Source organism: Carcharhinus amblyrhynchos, chromosome 12 (assembly GCF_965287045.1).
Source record: "Carcharhinus amblyrhynchos chromosome 12, sCarAmb.v2.hapA, whole genome shotgun sequence".
In the NCBI taxonomy this organism is placed as follows: Eukaryota; Metazoa; Chordata; class Chondrichthyes; order Carcharhiniformes; family Carcharhinidae; genus Carcharhinus; species Carcharhinus amblyrhynchos.
Genome location: NC_137335.1, coordinates 29,917,180 through 29,939,484, shown reverse-complemented (window position 1 = coordinate 29,939,484; position 22,305 = coordinate 29,917,180). Strand labels below are relative to the sequence as shown.

General features: G+C 44.0%; 1 protein-coding gene across 2 annotated transcripts in view; it reads left to right on the top strand.

The window, feature by feature from the left end:
• Nucleotides 1-22,305, top strand: part of pgm3 (phosphoglucomutase 3) — a 128,443-nt gene that overhangs the window by 102,723 nt on the left and 3,415 nt on the right. For both annotated transcript variants that reach the window (XM_080200308.1, XM_080200307.1), the window contains exon 12: nt 1,081-1,254. In XM_080200308.1, the coding sequence (XP_080056434.1) occupies nt 1,081-1,254 (174 nt within the window). The remainder of the gene's footprint in view (nt 1-1,080; nt 1,255-22,305) is intronic.

The window sequence follows — 22,305 nt, the reverse complement described above, 5'->3', positions numbered from 1 at the left end:
GGGGTCTTCCCTATAGCTAGTGAGGATACGAAGATTTCTCTCAAAGCCCCAGCAGTTTCCTCCCTTGCTCCTCTCAGTACTTTGGGGTATGTCTCATCAGATCCTGGAGAACTTGTCTACCTTAATATTTCTCAGAACCCCAATACCACATCACTTTTGATCTCAATATGACTCAAACAATCTACACACCCTCTCCCAGATTTGGGCACTATCTTCCCAGCTTGCTATGTTGGAAAGTGCTTGCAGACACTTCTGAGCAACCAAAGAGACTATGTATGAATATCATTTCCTTTTAGCTGTAACTTAGGTTGTGATTTCAGTGGAATTAGACTTTTATTTGGAGAAAGAATGGATGCCATAGATCATGAATTTACTGAATCCAATGCTCATTACATAATTAATATTATCTGAATGACCCAAAGCATTGTACAATCAATGATTTACTTTTAAAAAAACTGCGGTCATCATTGATATGTAAGTAAAGTACAATGCATGGTAAGGCCCCCACAAATGACAATGAACAAAATTACTAATTAATCTGTTTGTTTTGTTAAGAAGAAATATTGGCCAAAACTTTACAAGAGCTTCCTGCTTCTCTTCAAATAGAACATGGGATCATTTTTTTAAACCACCTTTACATATAATGTTATGTCTCATTTAAAACAAAAATGCTTTTGACAATTTAGCGTCTTGGGTCATCCAGCATTGTGCTCAATTCCTACAATGTGACTCGAACCCATGACTTTGAATCAATGTTACTACTGAACCTCACTGATCAACTTACCCAACAACATATATATTAACATATTAGTTTAACTAGGCTCTGAAAATGTCATCTTAGAACTCCTAGATTCGTCATAATTTTATGACAAGATTGAGAGTTATTGAGGGTAAATTGTAATTGATTTTAAAATGTCTGAGCTTTGTATCATACCTTTGTCAAAACGTAGAAGTTATTTTCTCTAACTTTAACGAAGCGTTTTTTTACTTGAACTTAAGATGTGTGCTTAAAAGAATTGAGCCCTATTTCACAAAAATGTATGTGGTCCAAACATTCCTTTTTGTTAATGTTTGTACTAGGTGGCTGATAGACAAGCCATTGTCACGGTGGATGCTGAAAGGCGAACAGTGTCCCCTGCAGGGCTGCAGCAAAACATTGATGCTCTGGTGAAGAAATATAATCTGTCTCGAGCATTTGTGCGTCCATCGGGCACAGAAGATGTGGTCAGAGTGTATGCTGAAGCTGACACACAGGTGAGTAAGACGCTGAAAATCAATTGCTTCAGTTTAAATATCTGTAACCCTAGTTATGGATGACGGTAAGAGAAATGTCATTCTGCCGTTGCTTTAGTTAGAGCCACCTAGGTCACCCAGGTGTGTCTGACCACTACTCAACTCCATTGGAAGGTGTAGTACAATTTCAGACTTTATCAGATAGTTCTCATGTTTCCTGTCAGGAGTCATACTCACAGGTAAGCCTTCATTGCCTGCAAACCAAGTTGTGATTTTCTATACAACATTAGGTTATATAGCATCACTTGGTTGTGGAGAGCAGGTTGGTTCTGACTGACTTACTGAAATTCACATGGCTCGCTCGAGTTCGCACTTGTCCACTTAATCCTGGGTAGAAGGATGAAACAGGCTATTCAAATGAGATAATAAACTACCAATCAAGTTTGTTGAATGTGAAACTGTAGCAGAAAATCAACACAGATTTGACCTGATTCGAAATCCGTTGTTATACCTGCTCAATATACAAGAAGATGCAACATTTTGAAAACTCCCTCTTTTCTGCTAACTCAGGTCCACCATCTGTTATACAAACTTATGCATGAAAACAGAACGTAGAACATAGAAAAACTGCAGCACAAACAGGCCCTTCAGCCCACAAGTTGCGCTGATCATATCCCTACCTACTAGGCCTACCTATAACCCTGAATCCTATTAAATCCCATGTACTCATCCAGAAGTCTCTTAAAAGACCCTAATGAATTCGCCTCCACCGCCACCGAAGGCAGCTGATTCCGCTCACCCACCACCTTCTGAGTGAAATTTAGAGTGAAACTGAATGAAATTTAGTTCAATCTCTGGAGCCTTCAGATATTCACTCCATTTGGATAGTAAAACCAAAAGAATGTAACTGGTAGGGAATATAACTCTAACTCTCGCCAGTGAAGATTAAATCGGGATTTAAACTTATCCCAAGTTTAAATTGGGATTTGATCTATACATCAAATAGATATATTTCAACTTTGAGTATAGCTGTCAATATTTTTGTTATGTTAAGATTTTCCAGAGAAAAATGCAAAATATAAAGATCAGTTTGTAATAATGTCTTGTGATGCAGAGATGAGAGAGAACAATATAAAGCCAATGATCACAGAGAAGAATCAACTTTGTGTACAATGTCCCCTCCAAATCAACACAAGTTAATTTTAGTAAACAGAAATAGAATGGGAGGCAGGAGAAACAGTAAGAATTTTTGATGTAAAAAGAAAGCAACAGGCTTATCTACTATGGTGAGTTGTAATGTCTCGGCATGTGCTAAGAATGGTAGCCAAATCTTGTAAGATTTTGTGGTAGGGCCATGTTGTGTGCACCTTATTTGTTCCAATTTAATGTAGTGGGAGTGGGGTGGAGGAGCGCCCAACTTCCATCTAAGTAAAATTAAACATCTTGTCAGAAGAGTCACACGGCTATGAAATCAGTTCTTTATTTGGCCAATGGAAGGGTTGTTGGAAATGCACCAAAAAGTACTGTGGAACTGTGTCAGTGGATGTTTGTAATATTTCAGAAATAATTTTAAAGATGTCAGTCCAGTAACTATAAGGATGGGCAAGACCAACAAGTAAGTATCACGGTGGTAGAGGCCTGATGACACCTGTCACAGGTGGGATCAGTATCTTGATAAATCTTATATGCTTTAGTCAGCTGAGTATGTTGCATTAAGTTACACATTGTTGAATGAGGAATGAATGCAATATAATTCTGTATCCCAGTCTCATCTGTGAATTCCTCACTTAAGACTTGCTCCCATAAGGTCTTTACAGTTGGTAACAGGACTATAAAGAGCGAATTTTATCATGCAAAATAAATATAACTCCTTTCATAGTTGGGGCTGGAGTCAAAAATGCATCAATAGATGAGTGTAAGGGAAGTGCAGGGAACTGAGGGTCATATAGAACCATAGAAAATTTACAGCTCAGAAACAGGCCTTTTTTGTCTGTGCTGAACCATTTTTTGCCTAGTCCCACTGACCTGCATTTGGACCATGTCCCTCCACACCCCTCTCATCCATGAACCTGTCCAAGTTTTTCTTAAATGTTAAAAGTGACCCCGCATTTACCACTTTATCTGGCAGCTCATTCCACACTCCCACCACTCTCTGCGTGAAGAAGCCCCCCTTAATATTCCCTTTAAACTTTTCTCCTTTCACCCTTAACCTATGTGCTCTAGTTTTTTTTCTCCCCTAGCTTCAGTGGAAAAAGCCTGCTTGCATTCACTCTATCTATACCCATCAAAATCTTATACACCTCTATCAAATCTCCCCTTATTCTTCTATGCTCCAGGGAATAAAATCCTAACCTATTCAATCTCTGTTTGTAACTCAGCTTCTCAAGTCCCAGCAACATCCTCATGAACCTTCTCTGCACTCTTTCAACCTTATTTACATCCTTCCTGTAACTAGGTGACCAAAACTTGTACACAGTACTCTAAATTTGGTCTCACCAATGCCTTATATAACCTTACCATAACACTCCAACTTTTATACTCGATACTCCGATTTATTAAGGCCAGTGTACCAAAAGCACTCTTTACGACCCTCATACACCTATGACGTCACATTTAGGGAATTCTGTACCTGTATTCCCAGATCCCTCTGTTCATCTGCACTCTTCAGAGTCCTACCATTTAGCCTGTACGTTCTACTTTGGTTTGAACAAAGATCAGCCCGGGAAACAGGCCCTTCGGCCCAACGAGACCGCGCCGCCACCCCAACACCACCAGTCCACCTCTCTACCCACGACCCCTGTCTAATGTTTTATGGCCATACAGATTGTCCTTCCAAAGTGCAATACCTCACACTTGCCTGCGTTAAATTCCATTTGCCATTTTTCAGCCCATTTTTCTACTTGGTCCAAATCCCTCTGCAAGCTTTGAAAACCTTCCTCACTGTTCACTACACCTCCAATCTTTGTATCATCAGCAAATTTGCTGATCCAGTTTGCCACATTATCATCCAGATCATTGATATAGATGACAGACAACAATGGACCCAACACCAATCCCTGCGGCACACCACTAGTCACAGGCCTCCACTCAGAAGCATATAAGGGGAAGCGATGGCCTAGTGGCATTATTGCTAGACTATTAAACCAGAAAGTCAGCTAATGTTCTGGGGAACCGAGTTCGAATCCCACCGCTGTAGAGGTGGATATTATTTCAATAAAATATACCTAGAATTAAGAACCTAGTGATGACCATGAAACCATTGTCAGTTGTCAGGAAAAGCCCATCTGGTTCACTATAGAACATAGAACATAGAACATTACAGCGCAGAACAGGCCCTTCGGCCCACGATGTTGCGCCGACCAGTTACAAAAACAATGACCCACTAGCCTATACCAATCCCTTTTCGTCCATAAACCTATCCAGAGATCTCTTAAACGCCCCCAAACTAGACGCATTTACAACTGCAGCAAGCAGGGCATTCCAATCCCTCACCACCCGCTGGGTAAAGAACCTACCCCTGACATCCGTCCTGTAGCTACCCCCCCTTAATTTAAAGCCGTGCCCCCTCGTGCTAGCTTTCTCCATCCGAGGAAAAAGGCTATCACTATCCACCCTATCTAAACCTCTAATCATCTTATATGTTTCAATAAGATCCCCTCTTAGCCGCCTTCTTTCCAACGAAAACAACCCTAAATCCCTCAGTCTCTCCTCATAGGACCTCCCCACCATACCAGGCAACATCCTAGTAAACCTCCTCTGCACCCTCTCCAACGCCTCCACATCCTTCTTGTAATGCGGGGACCAGAACTGCACACAGTACTCCAAGTGCGGCCGCACTAGAGTAGTGTACAGTTGCAACATTACACTGCGACTCCTAAATTCAATCCCCCTACCAATAAACGCCAAGACACCGTACGCCTTCTTAACAACCTTATCTACTTGATTCCCAACTTTCAGGGATCTATGTACACACACACCTAGATCCCTCTGTTCATCCACACTATTCAAAGTCCTCCCGTTAGCCCTATACTCGACACATCTGTTGCTCCTACCAAAGTGAATTACCTCACACTTCTCCGCATTAAATTCCATCCGCCACCTCTAGGCCCAGCTCTGCAACCTATCTAAGTCTCCCTGCAGACTATGACACCCTTCCTCACAATCTACCACACCTCCAACTTTGGTGTCATCAGCAAATTTACTAATCCACCCAACTATACCCTCATCCAGATCATTAATAAAAATCACAAACAACAGTGGCCCCAAAACAGATCCCTGAGGCACACCACTCGTAACTGTACTCCATGATGAATATATGTCCTTTAGAGAAGGAAATCTGCTGTCCTTACCTGGTCTGATCTACATGTAATCCTAGAGCTACAGCAATATGATTGACCCTCAATTGCCCTCTAAAAAGGCCTACCAAGCCACTCAGTTGTATCAGTGTTTCAAGAAGGCAGCTCACCACTACCTTCTCAAGGACAACTAGGGGTAGGCAATGAATGCTGGCCAACCAGCGATGTACCTGTTCCACAAATTTAAAAATGCAAAGTATCTGAAAAAGTTGGTGGGGTGGTTTGGGGCGGCAATCTTTTCATAATCGATTGAAATGATGCAAAGATGTCATCAACATATCGATCTTTGTGTTTTAATGCCACAGATTGAAAGCTCCATCCAAGATAGAGGGAAGAAAGGAATGGTTTGCTAAAAGTGGGGACAGCATGAAAAAAAATGTTTGCGAGCCAAATTAAAATAAAGTTTAAAGTTTATTTATTAGTCACAAGTAGACCTACATTCACACTGTAATGAAATTACTCTGAAAATCCCGTGGTGTCTGAATTGTATTCCAATTCTATGGGTCAACTTAACAATGATATTCTTGAGCTAGTCCAGTGCCTCTGTAAACATCTTCATGCTTAGGCAGCTCCCTTACCTGAGCGATTTGTTTCTCTGCCAGCACGAGTAGCATCAGGGCAGGCAGAGGTGTTGGGGTCTGTTACCACAGCATCCTTCTGAAATCAGCTTCTGGGTATTTCTCAAAGTTTTATGAACAAAATCATATGCGTTTGCACTTATAGACACAAGATATTAGTTGACAGACAGGAAAAATAATGAAAATATGCTTAAATTAAACCTCATGGAGCAAAGGGAAATGCATATTACCTTGTCATTATGCCCCATTCCTCCGTTCTGTCAACTATTTTTTAACACCCGAGTGAGCTGAGGAAATATCCGTATGTACTGAACAATTCATTTGATTTTGGAGCAGTGTTTTCATATGATCTGCATGAGGGCTACATTGCAAGTTGTGTGGATTCTTCATAATCCAGAGTGTGGTGTTTGCATTTTATTTGTGGATCTGCAGAAATAACTTAGTCACAGAGGTTTACAGTGTAGAAAGCGACACTTCAGCCCAACTTGTCCATGCTACCAGTGTTTACTATTAAGCTAGCCCCAACTGCCTGCATTTAGCCCATATCCCCTATACCAATTTTACCCATGTAACTGTTTAAACGCTTTTTAAAAGACAAAATTGTACCTGCCTTTACTACTACCTCTGGCAGCTCATTCCAGACACTCACCACCACCCCCTGTGTGAAGAAATTGTTTCTGTGAATCCATTTGTATTTCTCCCTTCTCATCTTAAACTTATGCTGTCTAGTTTGCCCCTCATTATTTTACAGACCTCTAAGATCACCCCTAAGCCTCCTACACTCCAGGGAAAAAAAAGCCCCAGTCTATCTAGCCTCTCCTTATAATGTAAACCATCAAGTTCCAGTAGCATCTTAGTAAATCTTTTCTGCACTCTTTCTGGTTTAATATCCTTTCCTTAATAGCACACAACTGTACACAGTATTCCAAGCGTGGCCTCACCCATGTCTTGTACAACTTTGTAAAAAGTCTGACAACACCAGGTTTAAGTCCAACCGATTTACTTGATAGTAAACTCACTAGCTTTCGAGGTTTCCCCCTTCTTCAGGTGAATCACTGTGTTTTTACTATGTTTATCCCAGTCCAATGCCGGCATATCCACATCATTGTACAACTTTAACAAGATGTTCAACACCTGTGTTCAATGTTCTGACCAGTGAAACCAAGCATGCCGAATGCTGCCTTCACCATCCTGTCCACCTGTGATTCCCCTTTAAGGAAATATAAACCTGTACCCCTAGATCTCGTTGTTTATAACTGTCCCCAGTGTTCTACTATTAGCTGAATAAGTCCTGCCCTAGTTTATCTGCCAAAATGCATCACCTCACAGTTATCTAAATTAAACTCCATCTACCATTCAGCAGCCCACTGGCCCAATTGATCAAGATCACATTACAATCCCAGATAACCTTCTTTATTGCCCACTATGCTACCAATTTTGGTGTCATCTGCAAACTTACTGCCTCCTAAATTCATTAATATAATCATTAACATAAATGACAAATAACAGTGGACCCAACACCGATCCCTGAGGCATACCACTTGTCACAGGACTCCAGTTGAAAAACAACCCTCTACAACCACACAGTCTTTTTTCATTAAGCCAATTTTATATCCAATTGGCTACCACACCCTGGATCCCATGAGATTTAACCTTATGCAACAACCTACCATGCGGTACCCTGTCAAAGGCCTAGCTAAAGTCCTTGTAGACAAAGTTGACGACACTGCCCTCAGCCACCTTCTTGGTTACCCCTTCAAAAAAGAACTCAAATCAAATTCGTGAGACATAGTCTCCCACTCAAAGCCATGCTGACTGTCCCTAATCAATCCTTGCCACTCTAAATGCCTGTAGATTCTGTCTCTTAGAATACCTCCTAACAACTTGCCCACTACACATATGAGGCTCACAGGCCTGTAGTCCCAAGCCTTTTCATGCAGCCCTTCTTAAACAAAGGTTCAATATTTGCCACCCTCCAATCTTCAGGCACCTCACCTGTGGCTGTCGATTCCAATATCTCTGGTAGGGGATCTGCAATTTCCTCTCCAGCTCCCCACAACATCCTTGAATACACTTCATCAGATCCTGGGGATTTATCTACCTTGGTGCACTTTAAAACTTGCAGCACAACTTACCTTTGTAATATGTACATCACTGTTTATTTCCCCAAGTTCCCTGACATCCATGCTTTTCTCAACAGTAAATACAATAAGAAATATTTATTTAGGGCCTCATGGCTTTGCACATAGATGACCTTGTTGATCCTTAAGAGGTCCTATTCTTTCCCTAGTTACTCTTTTGCCCTTTATGTATTTGTTGAAGCTCTGGATCCTCCTTTAGCTTATCTGCCAAAGCAATCTCGTGTACCTTTCTGCCCTCCTGATTTCTCCCTTAACTCTATCTGACAGCTTCTATACTCTTCAAGGGATCCACTTAATCCCAGCTGCCTATGCATGTCATATGCCTCCTCCTTGTTCTCCGTGACCAGAGCCTCAATATCCCAAATCATCCAGAGTTCCCAACTTCTACCAGACTTGCAGAAATGTACTTACCTTGAACCATAATTAACACAGTTTTGAAAGCCTACCACTTACCAGACATCCCTTTACCTGCCAACGGACTCCCCAGTCAACTTATGAAAGCTCCTGTCTAATACGTCAAAATTGGCCTTTCCCCAATTTAGAATTTTTACATTTGGGCCAGAACCGTCATTCTCTATAGCTATCTTAAAGCTAATGGAACTATGGTCACTGGTACCAAAATGATTCCTCACTAACACTTCTGTCACCTGCCTTTCCTTATTTCCCAAAAGGTGGTCAAGGTTTGCACCCTTTCTAGTTGGGCCATTCAAATACTAAATGAGAAATTCCTCCTGAATGCACTCAACAAATTTTTCTCCATCCAAGCCCCTAATACTATGGCTGTCCCAGTTGTTGTGCCTGCTGCACAGTCTGTTTTAATCCTTATACGGTGGACAAGTAACTACAAGTAGATGTGTTGTTAGTACAACCAAGTTTTATTTAAGACACACAATCAATAATCACCCACCCAACCAACAATAAGTTATCTTTACAGAAAATACGAGAGTCCGATACAAGACCTTGATTTAACTTTGTGTGACTGGCGAGTACCCAAGCAGATATTGGCTTTTATCTGTGCAATGATCTCGGTCGTCCTCTGTGTAGTCTGGTCCTTGGATCTGGCACTCTGGCTCTGGTCTTCCTTCCTTCTTAGGTGTGGTGGCTCTCCTTGTGCTGATCGTTGCTGGCGATGGTCACCAGTGCTGTAGCTCATTTGTGGGGTCAGGGAGAAAGATTCTTGGTTGTGCAGCACCCTTTATACCCCATTGGGTTTTGTGCTCCTTTTGGCCATTGCCAATCAATCGATCAGGACTTGATCACCTTGATCGATAAAGTCCAATTGGCTGCTGCCACACCAATCTCTGGGTGTGTTCCCAATGGCCATGTCTACTGGTGTTGGGGGCACGTAGGATTCACACCTCCCTCCCAAATAAGGGGTTACGGTGCCCTTATGTCTGGTAAACAACCCAGTTTGACCATAAAGTCTCTTTTGGCCTGGAGATGACCCATATCCTGTGTATTCACTCATTTGGGTTGCAGCCTGTCATTTTAGTTCTTGCCCAGTTGTCAAAGAACAAAATCAGCCCGGGAAACAGGCCCTTTGGCCCAACGAGCCCACGCTGCCATCTCAACACCACCAGTCCCCCCCTCCACCCACGACCCCTGTCTAATGTTTCATGGCCATCCAGATTGAGGGAATCTGATTTAGGGACAATTTATTCCTGCCAATCAGCCTAACAGCACATCTTTGGGGTGTGGGAGGAAACCGGAGCACCCGGAGAAAACCCACACAAGCACGGGGAGAATGCGCGAACTCCCACAGACACCGGCCCAAATCCATGTGTCTGCACAGCAATCAGCGATAGTCACTGAGCTGTCGTCTTGCCCTGTACCTTGTCCAGTTTAGGCACACACTAACGACATGAAGCACTAGGCCAATCTCGAACAGCCCCAGTACGATCCATCGCGTGTATGCCCCTCGTTGGACATGAGGCGGACCGACTTAAAACCTGTGAATGAAAAGAGAAAAAAAATTATCATACCATATCCATTTACATTACCAGGGATGCCCCAATGCTAATGACCCTTATTTAAAACAATCTCCTATATCCACCCATCTTCAACCCAGTCATGTGCCTGTCTAAGTTACTCTTAAATGACTCTAGTGTGTTTGCCTCCACCACCTTACTTGGCAGAGCATTCCATACCCCCACTACCCTCTGTGTGAAAAACCTCACTCTAATATTTGTGTTGTACCTCTCCCTCCTCACCTTAAGTCCATGGCCCCTTGTCCTACGTGTCTCTATCACAGGAAATAGCTTACCTCTGTTTACTCTATCTATACCCTTCATAATCTTATATACCTCTATTAGATCCCCCCCTCAGTCAGCGTCTTTCAAGGGAAAAGAGCCCCAATTTCTTCAATCTTTCCTCATACCCCAGTCCTTCCATACCAGGCAACATCCTGGTAAACCTCCTCTGCACTCTCTCCAGAGTCTCCACGTTCTTCCGGTAGTAAGGCGACCAGAACTGGACGCAGTACTCCAAATGCGGCCTAACCAACTTTCTGTACAAAAGAGTCCGAGTGTTTTACAAATTGCCATTTTAGATGGCCTGTTTGGCCACAGTCCCCCCTTTTGATCCTGAACGCGAAACGTGATGGATCACAAATTCAGGACCAGTATCTGTCAGGAATTCCCCAGTCACACAACAGTCAAGTAAGGCCCAGGCATTGACATGCAGAGTAATAATACATTCCTACAACATATTCCAGAAGCTATAGTCATCTACAAATACAAACAACCACATATTCTAAACTCCATTATTATAATAAGCTAATTACCCACAAATACAGACAATCAGATATTTCAAACACCATTACTACAATAAGCTAATTATAAACCAATATTCAAGCAAACATTGGAATTAAGTATTCACAGATCTGAGGCACATTTCTTTTCAATGGCTCATTAGTACAAATCGCAAAATGGCAGGCTTCTTGTCAACATTGCTCTACTGAATTAGAGGGGACCATGGTTCAAGGGCGGACCATACTTTCTGCCTCCGGGTGATCTCTTTTTCCATCGGCTGAATTGGTCTGTGAGGATGATTAGGTATACCAGGGTGAACAAATCAGTACTACCGCCAGGTGTGACGTTATACGAACAAATGGGTGGATTTGGATGTTTGACCCTAGTTCCAATGGTCATCCCACCAAGAGATGACTTTAATTTCTTTAATCCGCCTTTTCACCTCTTGGGTCTAAGAACAAAGAACAACATAGCGCGGGAAACAGGCCCTTCGGCCCAACGAGCCCGTGCCGCCATTTTAACATTGAGTGCCCTCCTCTACCCATGATCTTTGTCTACACCTATTGGGGAAGATTGAGGGAAGACTAATTTAGGGACAATTTGTTACACCAATCAGCCTAAGAGCACGTTTTTTGTGATGTGGGAGGAAACCGGAGCACCCGGAGAAAACCCATGCAATCACGGGGAAAATGTGCAAACTCGCACAGACACCGGCCCAAATCCATGTATCTGCACAGCAAACAGTGATAGTCACTGAGCTGTCGTGTTGCCTGTCAGATGGTCCAGTTTAAGTGTACACGAACGACATGAAGCACTAGGCAATTCTCGATGCAACATCCAAGAGCAGCCATCACACGACCCACCGCGTGTATGCCTCTTGTTGGTCAGCAAGGTGGATCGAATCACCTGTGAAGTGAAAGAAAAGACATCAATAAACATGCAAAACTTAGACATTTACGGAATCCCCAGAAGTGCAGAAATAAAGCAAGTGAGCCATGAAATATTTTGGAAGGTCCATAGGAATCAGTTGATTCCCAGGGACGTCCCAAAGCTCTTGATCTTTATTTAGAAAAGTCTCCTGTATCCCTCCATCGCTAGTCCGCTTGTGTGCCTGTCTAAGTAAGCCTTAAACAACCCCAGCATGCCTGCCTCCACCACCCTACTGGGCAGTGCATTCCAAGCCCCCACCACCCTCTGTGAGGAAAAACCTCCCTCTAACATCCGAGTTATACCTTGTGCCCGCCCCCCCAAACCTAAGCCCGTGGCCCCTCGTAGTTATTGTACCCAACCTAGGAAAAAGCTTACCACCGTTCACTTTATCTATACCCTTCATAAACTTGTACACCTCTATTAGATCTCCCCTCATCCTCTGCCTTTCTAAGGAGAACAGCCCCAGTTTGCCCAATATTTCCTCGTAGCTCAGGCCTTCCATACCAGGCAACATCCTGGTAAACCTCCTCTGCACCCTCTCCAGGGTCTCCACGTCCTTCTGGTAGTAAGGCGACCAGAACTGGATGCAGTACTCCAAATGCGGGCGAACCAACTGCAACATTAGACACCAGCTTTTATAATTCTATACCCCTCCCTATAAAGGCAAGCATACCATAGGCCTTCTTCGTCACCTTCTCCACCTGTACTGCCACCTTCAAGGACTCGTCCCTCTGTGTTTCTGTACTCTTAATAGGCCTACCATTTATCGTGTAACTCCCCCCTACATTCTTTGTTCCGAAATGCATCACCTCGCATTTATCTGGATTAAATTCCATCTGCCATTTTTTCTGCCCAATATACCAGCCTATCTATATCCTGCTGTATTGCCTGACACTGCTCCTCACTATCAGCAAGTCCAGCCATCTTCGTATCACCTGCAAACTTGCTGATTACACCACCTACTCCCTCTTCCAAGTCATTTATGTATATTACAAATAACAAAGGTCCCAGTACTGAGCCCTGCAGCACACCATTAGTAACAGACCTCCAGCTAGAAAAGGACCCTTCCACTACTACTCTGTGTCTCCTATTACCAAGCCAGTTCTTAATCCATCTAGATATCTGTCCTTGTATCCCATGAGCCTTAACCCTTTCCACCAACCTACCATGAGGGACTTTGTCAAACGCCTTACTGAAATCCATGTAGACGACATCCATGGCTCGTCCTTCGTTGACCGTTTTTGTCACCTCCTCAAAAAAAGTTCTACCGGATTCGCAAGGCACGACCTCCCCTTAACAAATCCATGCTGCCTGTCACTAATCAAGTTGCCACAGTCTAAATGCTTATACATCCTATCGCTAAGAATCCTTTCCAACAACTTCCCTACCACTGACGTCAAACTCACTGGCCTATGATTACCCAGGTTATCCCTACTACCCTTTTTAAACAACAGTACCACATTCGCTGTCCTCCAGTCCTCTGGGACCTCACCTGTGTCCAAAGAAGAGACAAAGATTTGCGTCAGAGGCCCAGCAATTTCATCCCTCGTCTCCCTAAGCAGCCTAGGATAAATGCCATCAGGTCCCGGAGATTAATCAGTTTTAATACTACCTAAAAACCCTAACACTTCCTCCCTTGTAATAGATATTTCCTCTAACGGGTCTACAACTCCCTCCAAGACAGTACCTGACAACAGGTCCCTCTCCTTCGTGAATACTGACGCAAAGTATTCATTCAGGATCTCCCCCATTCCCTCGGATTCTAGGCATAGTTCCCCTCCTCTGTCCCTAAGAGGACCAATTTTTCCTCTAACCACCCTTTTATTCCTGACATAGGAGTAAAATGTTTTTGGATTTTCCTTGATCCTGTCTGCCAAGACCATTTCATGCCCTCTTTTTGCCCTTCTAACTCCCCATTTTAAGCTCCCTCCTACTCTCTCTGTATTCCTCCAATGCTCTCTCTGTTCCCAGTTGCTTAGACCTAACATACGCCTCTCTTTTCCTCCTGACCAAGTCCTCAATCTCCCTAGTTATCCATGGCTCCCTGATCCCACCTTTCCCATCCCTCCTCTTAACCGGCATATGTCTCTCTTGCACCCGTTTCAACTGTCCCTTAAAAGACTCCCACATGCCGAACATGGATTTACCCTCAAACAACCTCCTCCCAATCAGTATCTGTAAATTCCTGGCTAATCTGGCTGTATCTAGCCTTCCCCCAATTTAGCACCCTCCCCTTTGGACAGTACTCATCTTTTCCCATTAGTATCCTGAAGTAGACATGTTTGCCACATGTTCATCTACTGCAACCTCGATCACCTGACCAGGCTCATTTCCCAGAACTAAATCCAGTATAGCCCCCTCTCTAGTCGGGCTAGCTACATACTGCTCCAAAGACCCTTCCAGTCCACATCTTACAAATTCCTCCCCGTCCAGACCCTCAGCCCTAGGCTGTACTACTTTGGTGAAGGTTCTGTGGGCTGTAGCCAATTTTGCCTGAATCAGGTTCAATTCCTCTGGCTGGAGTTTTAGGCTTGTGTCCTATTTCTCATGGTACTCCCCTAAAGTCTTTCGGAGCTCGGCAGTGGCATTAAAATCTACTCTCTTCTTCTTATGAATGTCTATTAGTTGAATGAGGTCCACCCTGGCTGGTATGTCTGGTTTGATGCAGAATGTAGTGTTAGTAATTTTACAATGTGCCGTGCCATACTGATATTGTTTCAGGGAGGTGGTGAGACAGGTAGCTTACAAGGAAGCAAGGAGATACTGAGTTATGTCTGTGTCCAGGCCACGAGCTTCTACTGAGCAATTTAGGTCATTGTGTGTTCTGAAGCCACACAGTGCATGCTGATTTAAGTAAACTGGGTACGGACATACAATTATTTCGTCAATTTGCTAACATCTGTCCAGAGTAGTGCCTATGAGCCTTCCTCCTTTCTCCACTGCGTACGGTAAAGTGCTATTGTACCCTATCCAGATATCCTCATGGATAATCCCTGTATTCTCCACTTCAAAGACCCTCAGTCCAACCTTGTCGCCAGTGAGTATGGGGAACCCTAATATCATTCCCAGGGCTTTCCCTGGAGTTCCTTTGCAGTCGTCATTGAACCAGACTTTTGATCATCTGGCAGCCAGATAACTCGGTATTTTTTACCCATAAATAAATGTTCCATCTGTTCATCACTAATCCAAGACGGAACCTGTCCACTGCTCTAGGTTTTTCCTTAGCTGTTCTATCATTCACTGTCCGTATGAACTACATAAAGTCTGGTTCTGTTGGTCATCATCCTCCTAATTTTTCCCTGATAATTTGATTGATTGTCTTGGCATGTCCTTCTAAGACAGCTACCATGTAGCTGCTGGCTGTGTTCCCAGTCAGTTCCCCTTCAGCATCTTGCTGATTGTCCTCGTTTGATGGAACTTAGAGTTCTGACCCAACAGGTTAAACAGACACTAAGTTTATTGTCCAAATCAGCTAAATCAGGGGCGTTGATGTTTGCTCCCCTGCCCCATATGCTGTGGCCATGTCATTGACTAACTCCCTCCTGGATCTTTCCTGTCTTTCATCCATTCCTACCTTGCATTCTAACAGACTGTGAGTTAAGTGGAGATATAATTTCTTAAATTGGGGAGAGCACCACTCTGGCAGTTGGATCCCAGCTCTATCCACCACCACAGGTACCAATTTATGGTGAATTATGTCATACAAGATTTTCCCTGTGTGTTTTAATATCAATCCATTCTGTGGTCCAGGCTTCAGGACAAATTGAGTGGGATTGCTCTGGGGTTGGCTTCCACCCAGTTCTTATTTCATACAATGCAAAGTTCTCCTCTGAGTGTCCCGGGGCACTGCTGCCTGAGCTCTAATCCTTTTTCTGGGCTGTTGGCCAGACATCCAATTTCAGGGCACCCATTATTTGAAAATCCCCACCAATCCCCTGCTATGGTGACACTCAGATAATATTCAGTTGAACTGCCATTTGGTTTTTTGTATACCAGTCACTGGTTGTTACACCCAAACATTATACTCTTCCTGGGGTGCACCCATAATACACCCTCCTCACCTTCCTCCACATCAGGTAGGGCAAACCATAAATAACCTGGATACCACAAGTTCACCTTGTTTGGAGTGCCGTATGTGCTTATTCCCATAAGTCCGATGAGATGGATCGTAGGTTGCATCTCTGTTGTCGTCCATCACTGTCCTGAGAAAATCAATGTATTTTCTGCTGTTACTGCATCTAATATTTGATGTATATACATATATTTAAAGTGTCCACTTCTCCCCCCTTTTTCTTTGAACACTTATTTGAGAGCGGTGTGGTCAGGAGGACCCGGGTATCTCAAGTGTGGCTTGTATGTCGTAATTTTTTAAATTCTAATTGTGGAGCACTATGGAGCAATTTTTTGTTCAGATCGATGAATAGATGAGTCGTGGGGTTGTCAGAAAGAGCTTATTTAACTGGCCAGCAAAATCAAGTCAGCCAGTTTTAGTCTAGCAGCTGTCATCATTAACTATAGGGATTCAAACAGCACTGGAGTCAGTCTGTAAGGACCTAAAGAAGTGTCTGTTCTATAAGCGTGTTGGAGTTTGAAAGCGAGCCATGTGTAAAAAATGCTTCTAAGAGTTGAAAATGTGTCCCTTTAACATTAGGGATAAAGAGATGGTTCTTCTGTTATTAGAACACTGGAAATAAAATCCTCATTGTCACTTGGAATGCAGAGCAGCCGCATATTGTACCAGGCTTTTGCACTGTAAGAGTTTTGTTTATTTCATTTCCTGTTGAGAATGTAGGTCAATCGCCTTGAAGATTTTAAAATTTAGCACAGCTCCCTCAATGACATTAAAATTTAGCATAACTGTCTTGAATGTTAAAATTTAGCAGATCTGCCTCAAAGATTTTAAAATGTAGTGTAGCTGCCCAAAGATATGTATAATTTGCTCAATGTTGTCTTAACTGGAGAAAACTGGTGAAAGAATTGGCATCGAATTATATAAGTAACCTGGTTAATCGTACTAGCAGTATGCTTGTAGACTGGTGCTTCCATCAGAGATTCTTGTACTTTACATCAGTCTGTACTTGTAAGCTGAATGTCAAAATCTGGAGCATCTTAGACTCCTTCATTCAGCATTTTTGTTAACCCGTTGCCCAACAGAGACTCATCTTTTGAATCATTTGTCTCATGGGGCTCTATCATTATCTCCTCACCTGGTTTCCATACCTGTGACTGTTTGTGGACTGCACTTTGGGGTTTACATTTGAATCAAGGTTCAGGGGTCCTTTATCCTCGCGTCTCAGTCTAATTAACCTATGTGTCTGGTCCCTTATCCATGTGGAGGATGCAGCATTGGATTTCCCCATCAAAATAACCCAGTGTTGTTCAGTCAGAGCCTCGCTGTTGGGTCTGGGGCTGTTGAGTCTTATGTGTATGGGAGAGTCCATAATGCTGCGAGAGCAATATCTGGTGAATTGTGCCAATCCTCTAGGGTGCGCAAGTCTCCTGTTATGACTGGGTTGATCAGTAACCCTAGGGGCACTTTAGGTGTGCACAAGGCTTGAGCTGTAGTGTGGTGGGGGTAAGGGTCTAGTCTGAACCTGAAAGTGGATGAGAAGGTGTCTGGGGAAATATATTTCCTGGGTGAGGTCTAGTGTCACCCTCCCCATCTCTAATGAGAGATAGTGGAAGTGATTATTCTGAGTCCCGTAAGCTTTCAGTCGATTGACATGGAACCAACCCGTTTTCCCATTGGCAATTAGGACTTTATACATTGAGGGGTTTATTTTGTCAATGGTGGTGTGCAGACCTGCATATCTCGGGGACAAGAAAGAACTGGGGTTGTAGAGGGAAATCATCACCTGCTGGCCAACTGTATATTCTACTGGGTATACCCTTTTATCGAAATATTGCCTTGCTGTGTTTCTTTTTAACTCCTAATCGGACAGCCACAGCTAACTGGGCTGCTTTAATGTTTTTGGTTATCTGCTGGATGGCTTTCTCGTGGATGAGCGCTGTGACAGCGGGTTCAGTTAAGTCAACCCCAATAAATATTCAGCTCCCCTCATAGGTCGGCCAGTCATTTAATATATGGGGGTGAATCCTGTAGAACTGGAAACGGTGTTACATACCATCATGAGGGCAAAGGGATGCACTGTATCCCATGTTTTGTTTTGCTGCACTGTCTTTCAAATGATCCCTTTAAGTGTGCAGTTCATGCACTCTACAATTCCACTGGATTGTGGATGGTAGATGATATGGAATTTCTGCTTGATGCCAAACATAGCCATAATGTTCTGCATCACCAGCCCGGTGAAATACATCCCTTGGTCGGACTCTATGCTGCGGGGAAGACCCTATCATGTAAACACCCGCTGGGCTAATGATACCATATGTGCGCCCTTTGGTGGCCTGCAGAACCTATTTTAATAAGGGGGCTGATGATTGAGGCTTTCCGTCTGCAGATACGAAGCCTCTGGCTTCCCATAATGGTAGGAACTCAGTCAGGCTGTTGCACACATACGTACTATCAGAATGTATGTTGTCAGGGGTTGGAAATAGGTCTGGGTGACTCACTACATATGCGACTGCTGCTAGTTCGGCAGCTTGAGCACTCAAATGGCTGGGTAGTTTGAGGATGAGTTCTATTAGTCCCTGTTGATGTTCTACATAAAGGCCACATCCTGTGGTTCTGGTCTACGTAGATTCTCATGGCTGAGTCTGTCCATTGGGTAACTGTTTGTTTTGTCCCTGATCGTCTCTCCTGTCGTTTTGAAATAAACGAACTTGTGGGGTCCTTTGTGGCTATAACCTGACACTCATGCGAATCTCCCCCATAATTTAAATTATCTTCCAGGAACATGGGCACTTTAGTTCGCTTTACAGTGATGTCCCTACCCTGCAGTAGTAGTGTCCAACAGGCAGCGAGGACCTGGCTTACTGAGCCATCTTTTAGACGGCCATCCAGCAGAAGCTGGGTTGGGGTGTGTTCAGTGAGGACGGCTATTGAGTTCAGTCCGGTGATATAGGCGAAGTGCTGCATGGCCCAAAATATCGCAAGCAGGTGTCGTTCACACCCGGAGAAGCCTTGTTTGACTGCGTCTAATAAGACATAGACTACTGGGCCTGGTCTACCATATGTTTCTTGTAATAATACTGCTGAAAGTGTGGGGTTGGTAACTGCAACTTCTAAGGCATGTAGTGGGTCTGGGATTAGTAAGGCTGGCACTGTGGTGAGGGCACGTTTTAATTCAGTTACTGCAGCTGGAAGCTGCACAGTCCACTTCCAAGTTGTGTTTTTCTTTAGCAATTCGGAAAGTGGGGCTGCCTTGGTGGTGAAGTTTGGTTCCGACAGTATCCTATTAGACCTAGGAAAGATCGGAGGGCACTCCCATCTCGGGGTAGTGGAAGGTGCACTATGGAGTCTGGCCTTTTCTGTTCAATCTCCCTCTTCCTATGCGTAATCACTGTTCCTAGGTATATAAACTGGGGTTGCAAAATTTGGGTCTTTTTCAGTTTGACTTTGCAGCCTAATGAGTGGAGCAGTGCGAGTAATTCATCCAGCAATGTTATATGCTCCTCTTTGGTGTTAGTCGGTAACAATAAATCATCTATATATTGGACCAAGCACTCGGGTCGGGAAAACTTTTCTAGTCTGGTAGCTAGTCGCCTGTGAAAGATGGACGGAGAATTATGGAAACCCTGTGGTAAGCAAGTCCAAGTGTATTGCTGTCCTTGGAAGGTAAAGGCAAACTTGTACTGGCAACACCAGTTTAAAGGGATGGACCAGAAGCTATTACTAATATCTAGTACCATGAAAAACTTTCTCTGGACTCCCTGTCTCATCGTGATGACGGGACTTGTGGCTACTGTGGGGGCCTTGAGAAGGGTAACCTTATTTAATTTCCGGTAGCCAACTGTTAACCTCTATGATCCATCTACCTTCTTCACAGGCCGCATCGGCGCATTATTAGTGGAATCCACTCATCTCAACACCCGCTGCTGTAATAGACTATCAGTTACTTTGGCTACCTCCCCCTCTGCCTGTCTGCAGAAACTGTATTGTCTCTGTGGTTTCGGATCCGACCCTTCAATTAACACCTCCCCAGGTATCTGGCCACAACCATGTTTATGCTGCGCGAACACCCCATTGTTTCTTTGAAGCACCTCCCTGATGGCTGGATCACTGCTAATCATTAAGGGATCAAACCAGAATTCCCCTATTGTGCTGACTCTATTAGCATAGGTCCCGACTGGGATGATTGGTGCTCTGCTAATTGTAGCCATCTGCCAAATGCATCGATTAGTTGGATTGAATGAAAGATTACATTTATTCATATAATCGGACCCCAGGATGTGTTCAGCGCTTGGGGGAAGGTCAACTAACACTACCAGATGGTTTTGCACCCTGTTACCTAGATGGACCTGTACAGGACTTGTAATGCATCCCCACTGCATGTGTCCTGTGAATCTGCTGAGCGTAATTGTGCCTGTCGTTGGCCAAGGGATGTCCGTTTTTACATTTAAGATAGTTCGGGAGCCTCCGGTATCCCAAAAGAATTCTGTTAACTAAGGGTCTCCCTACACTATCCCATCTGCTGATATAGATCCAGGTTGGGGAGGCCTTGCACCGTCAATCTAGGGTTCCATAGGCGGGGCAGTTGGATACAGTGATGGGCTCGTGCTTATGGTATGCATGGGGTGACCGGGACCTTCCATCGGTGGCGGGCGGTGTTCTCTCTCGTACCTAGGAGCTGCCCTAATTAGTGGAATCGGTGGTCCTGGTCGTCTCGGGGAAAGTGTATATGGTGGTGGCGGTCTCCTACAATCTCAAACGAAGTGTCCTGGCTGCCCACAATTAAAACATGTCCTCTGTCTCTCCCGGGGGCTGCTGTGAAAGGTGGAGCTGTATTTCTCTGGTATTGGTGATCTCCTCTACCCTTGTTTCTCCATACTGGACCCTGGCTAGCCCTCACCAGAAGCATTCTCGCCTCCCTCTCTGACTGTGACATTGGGGCTTGCTGAACTTCCAGTTCCTAGACTCGAGCTAAGTGTCAGAGAACCCATGCTTCATTGTGTGTGGTCTCTGCGGGGTCAAAATTAGCGCAGGCTATCTTGCCTTCCTCTGTGGTGTGCAAGACTAATATGCTAGCCCATTTGGATGAATCAACTTCATTCAATCTAGCCCGATGTAATTCCCCATATACTCCCATGAAGTGGATCCATAAACGACCAGCAAAGGCAGTCGGATGTTCCCCTTTCCGCTGTCTACATTTATTTAACCCATCTACAGGATCCCTTTTATTAAACCCTATCGCGGTCAGTATCGCTTCCTTAATTTTGTTTAAGGTTCCTTCCCCGACATTTTGAGGGGCTGGCAGGGCAGACTGTACAGACTTGCTTAAGCACATGACTATCAGCTTCACCTCTTCCCTTTTATCTAGCCCATGCTTTATCTTCTGCTGCCCAACATCCTCTCAGAAACTGTGTGGATCAACTGATGGCTTAAAGGTTGTGATCTTATTTGCGATTTTGGCCAATTGTGCCACCATAAACAGGGTTGTATATGTAACAGCTGGGGCCTGAGACTCTCCTACCTGACATTCAGTTGTCGCTGGATGCCTCAGTACTGGAGGTGAATCTGGGGGTGTAGTGGGTATGATTTCCCCTGGGAAAGATGGTGGTGGACCCAACCCTCGATTTGTGTGACGTGAAGTCTAGCATTCTCCTTTAACTCTCCCCAATCCGCATTCTCTATCTCCTCTGCTTCTACCATCCTAAAGGTACACACAAATCTGTTCTGAACTGATAATAGGGATTCCAGCCGTGAAATTTCTCGTTGGCGTTTGGAGTGGTCAGCGGTTGCCTGTCTGTTCTTTACTGGCTTGATGTAACGTCTTTATTGCACCTGCAGATCAGTGCACTTAGCTTCTAGTTGTGCTACTGCCTGCTCAGCTTCACCTTTGGCCAAGACAGCGCGCAGGATGACTTGGTAGGCTTTCTCATACTGGGTTTGAAAATTGCCCAGGTGTAATAAATTTGTCTGGTTGGCTCTCCTTAATTCATCCATCTCTCCGTCCTTTTTGACTCTTATCTGCTCCATCCTCTCCTGTTGTTCCTTTAGTTTCTTAATCTCCTTATCCTTTTTCTCCTGTTCTCACTTCAATTCCTCCAGTTCCTTACGAACTGTGTTCCTAGCAGCTATCCTAAGCAACTCACAATGGCAATTTCTTTCTCACTTTTAGCTGCCCATTTTCCCTGAACTTTCCTTAGATCATCCCAATACTTCTGCCTTAGGGATCCCGGTCCCGTCTTAGTATTGGCA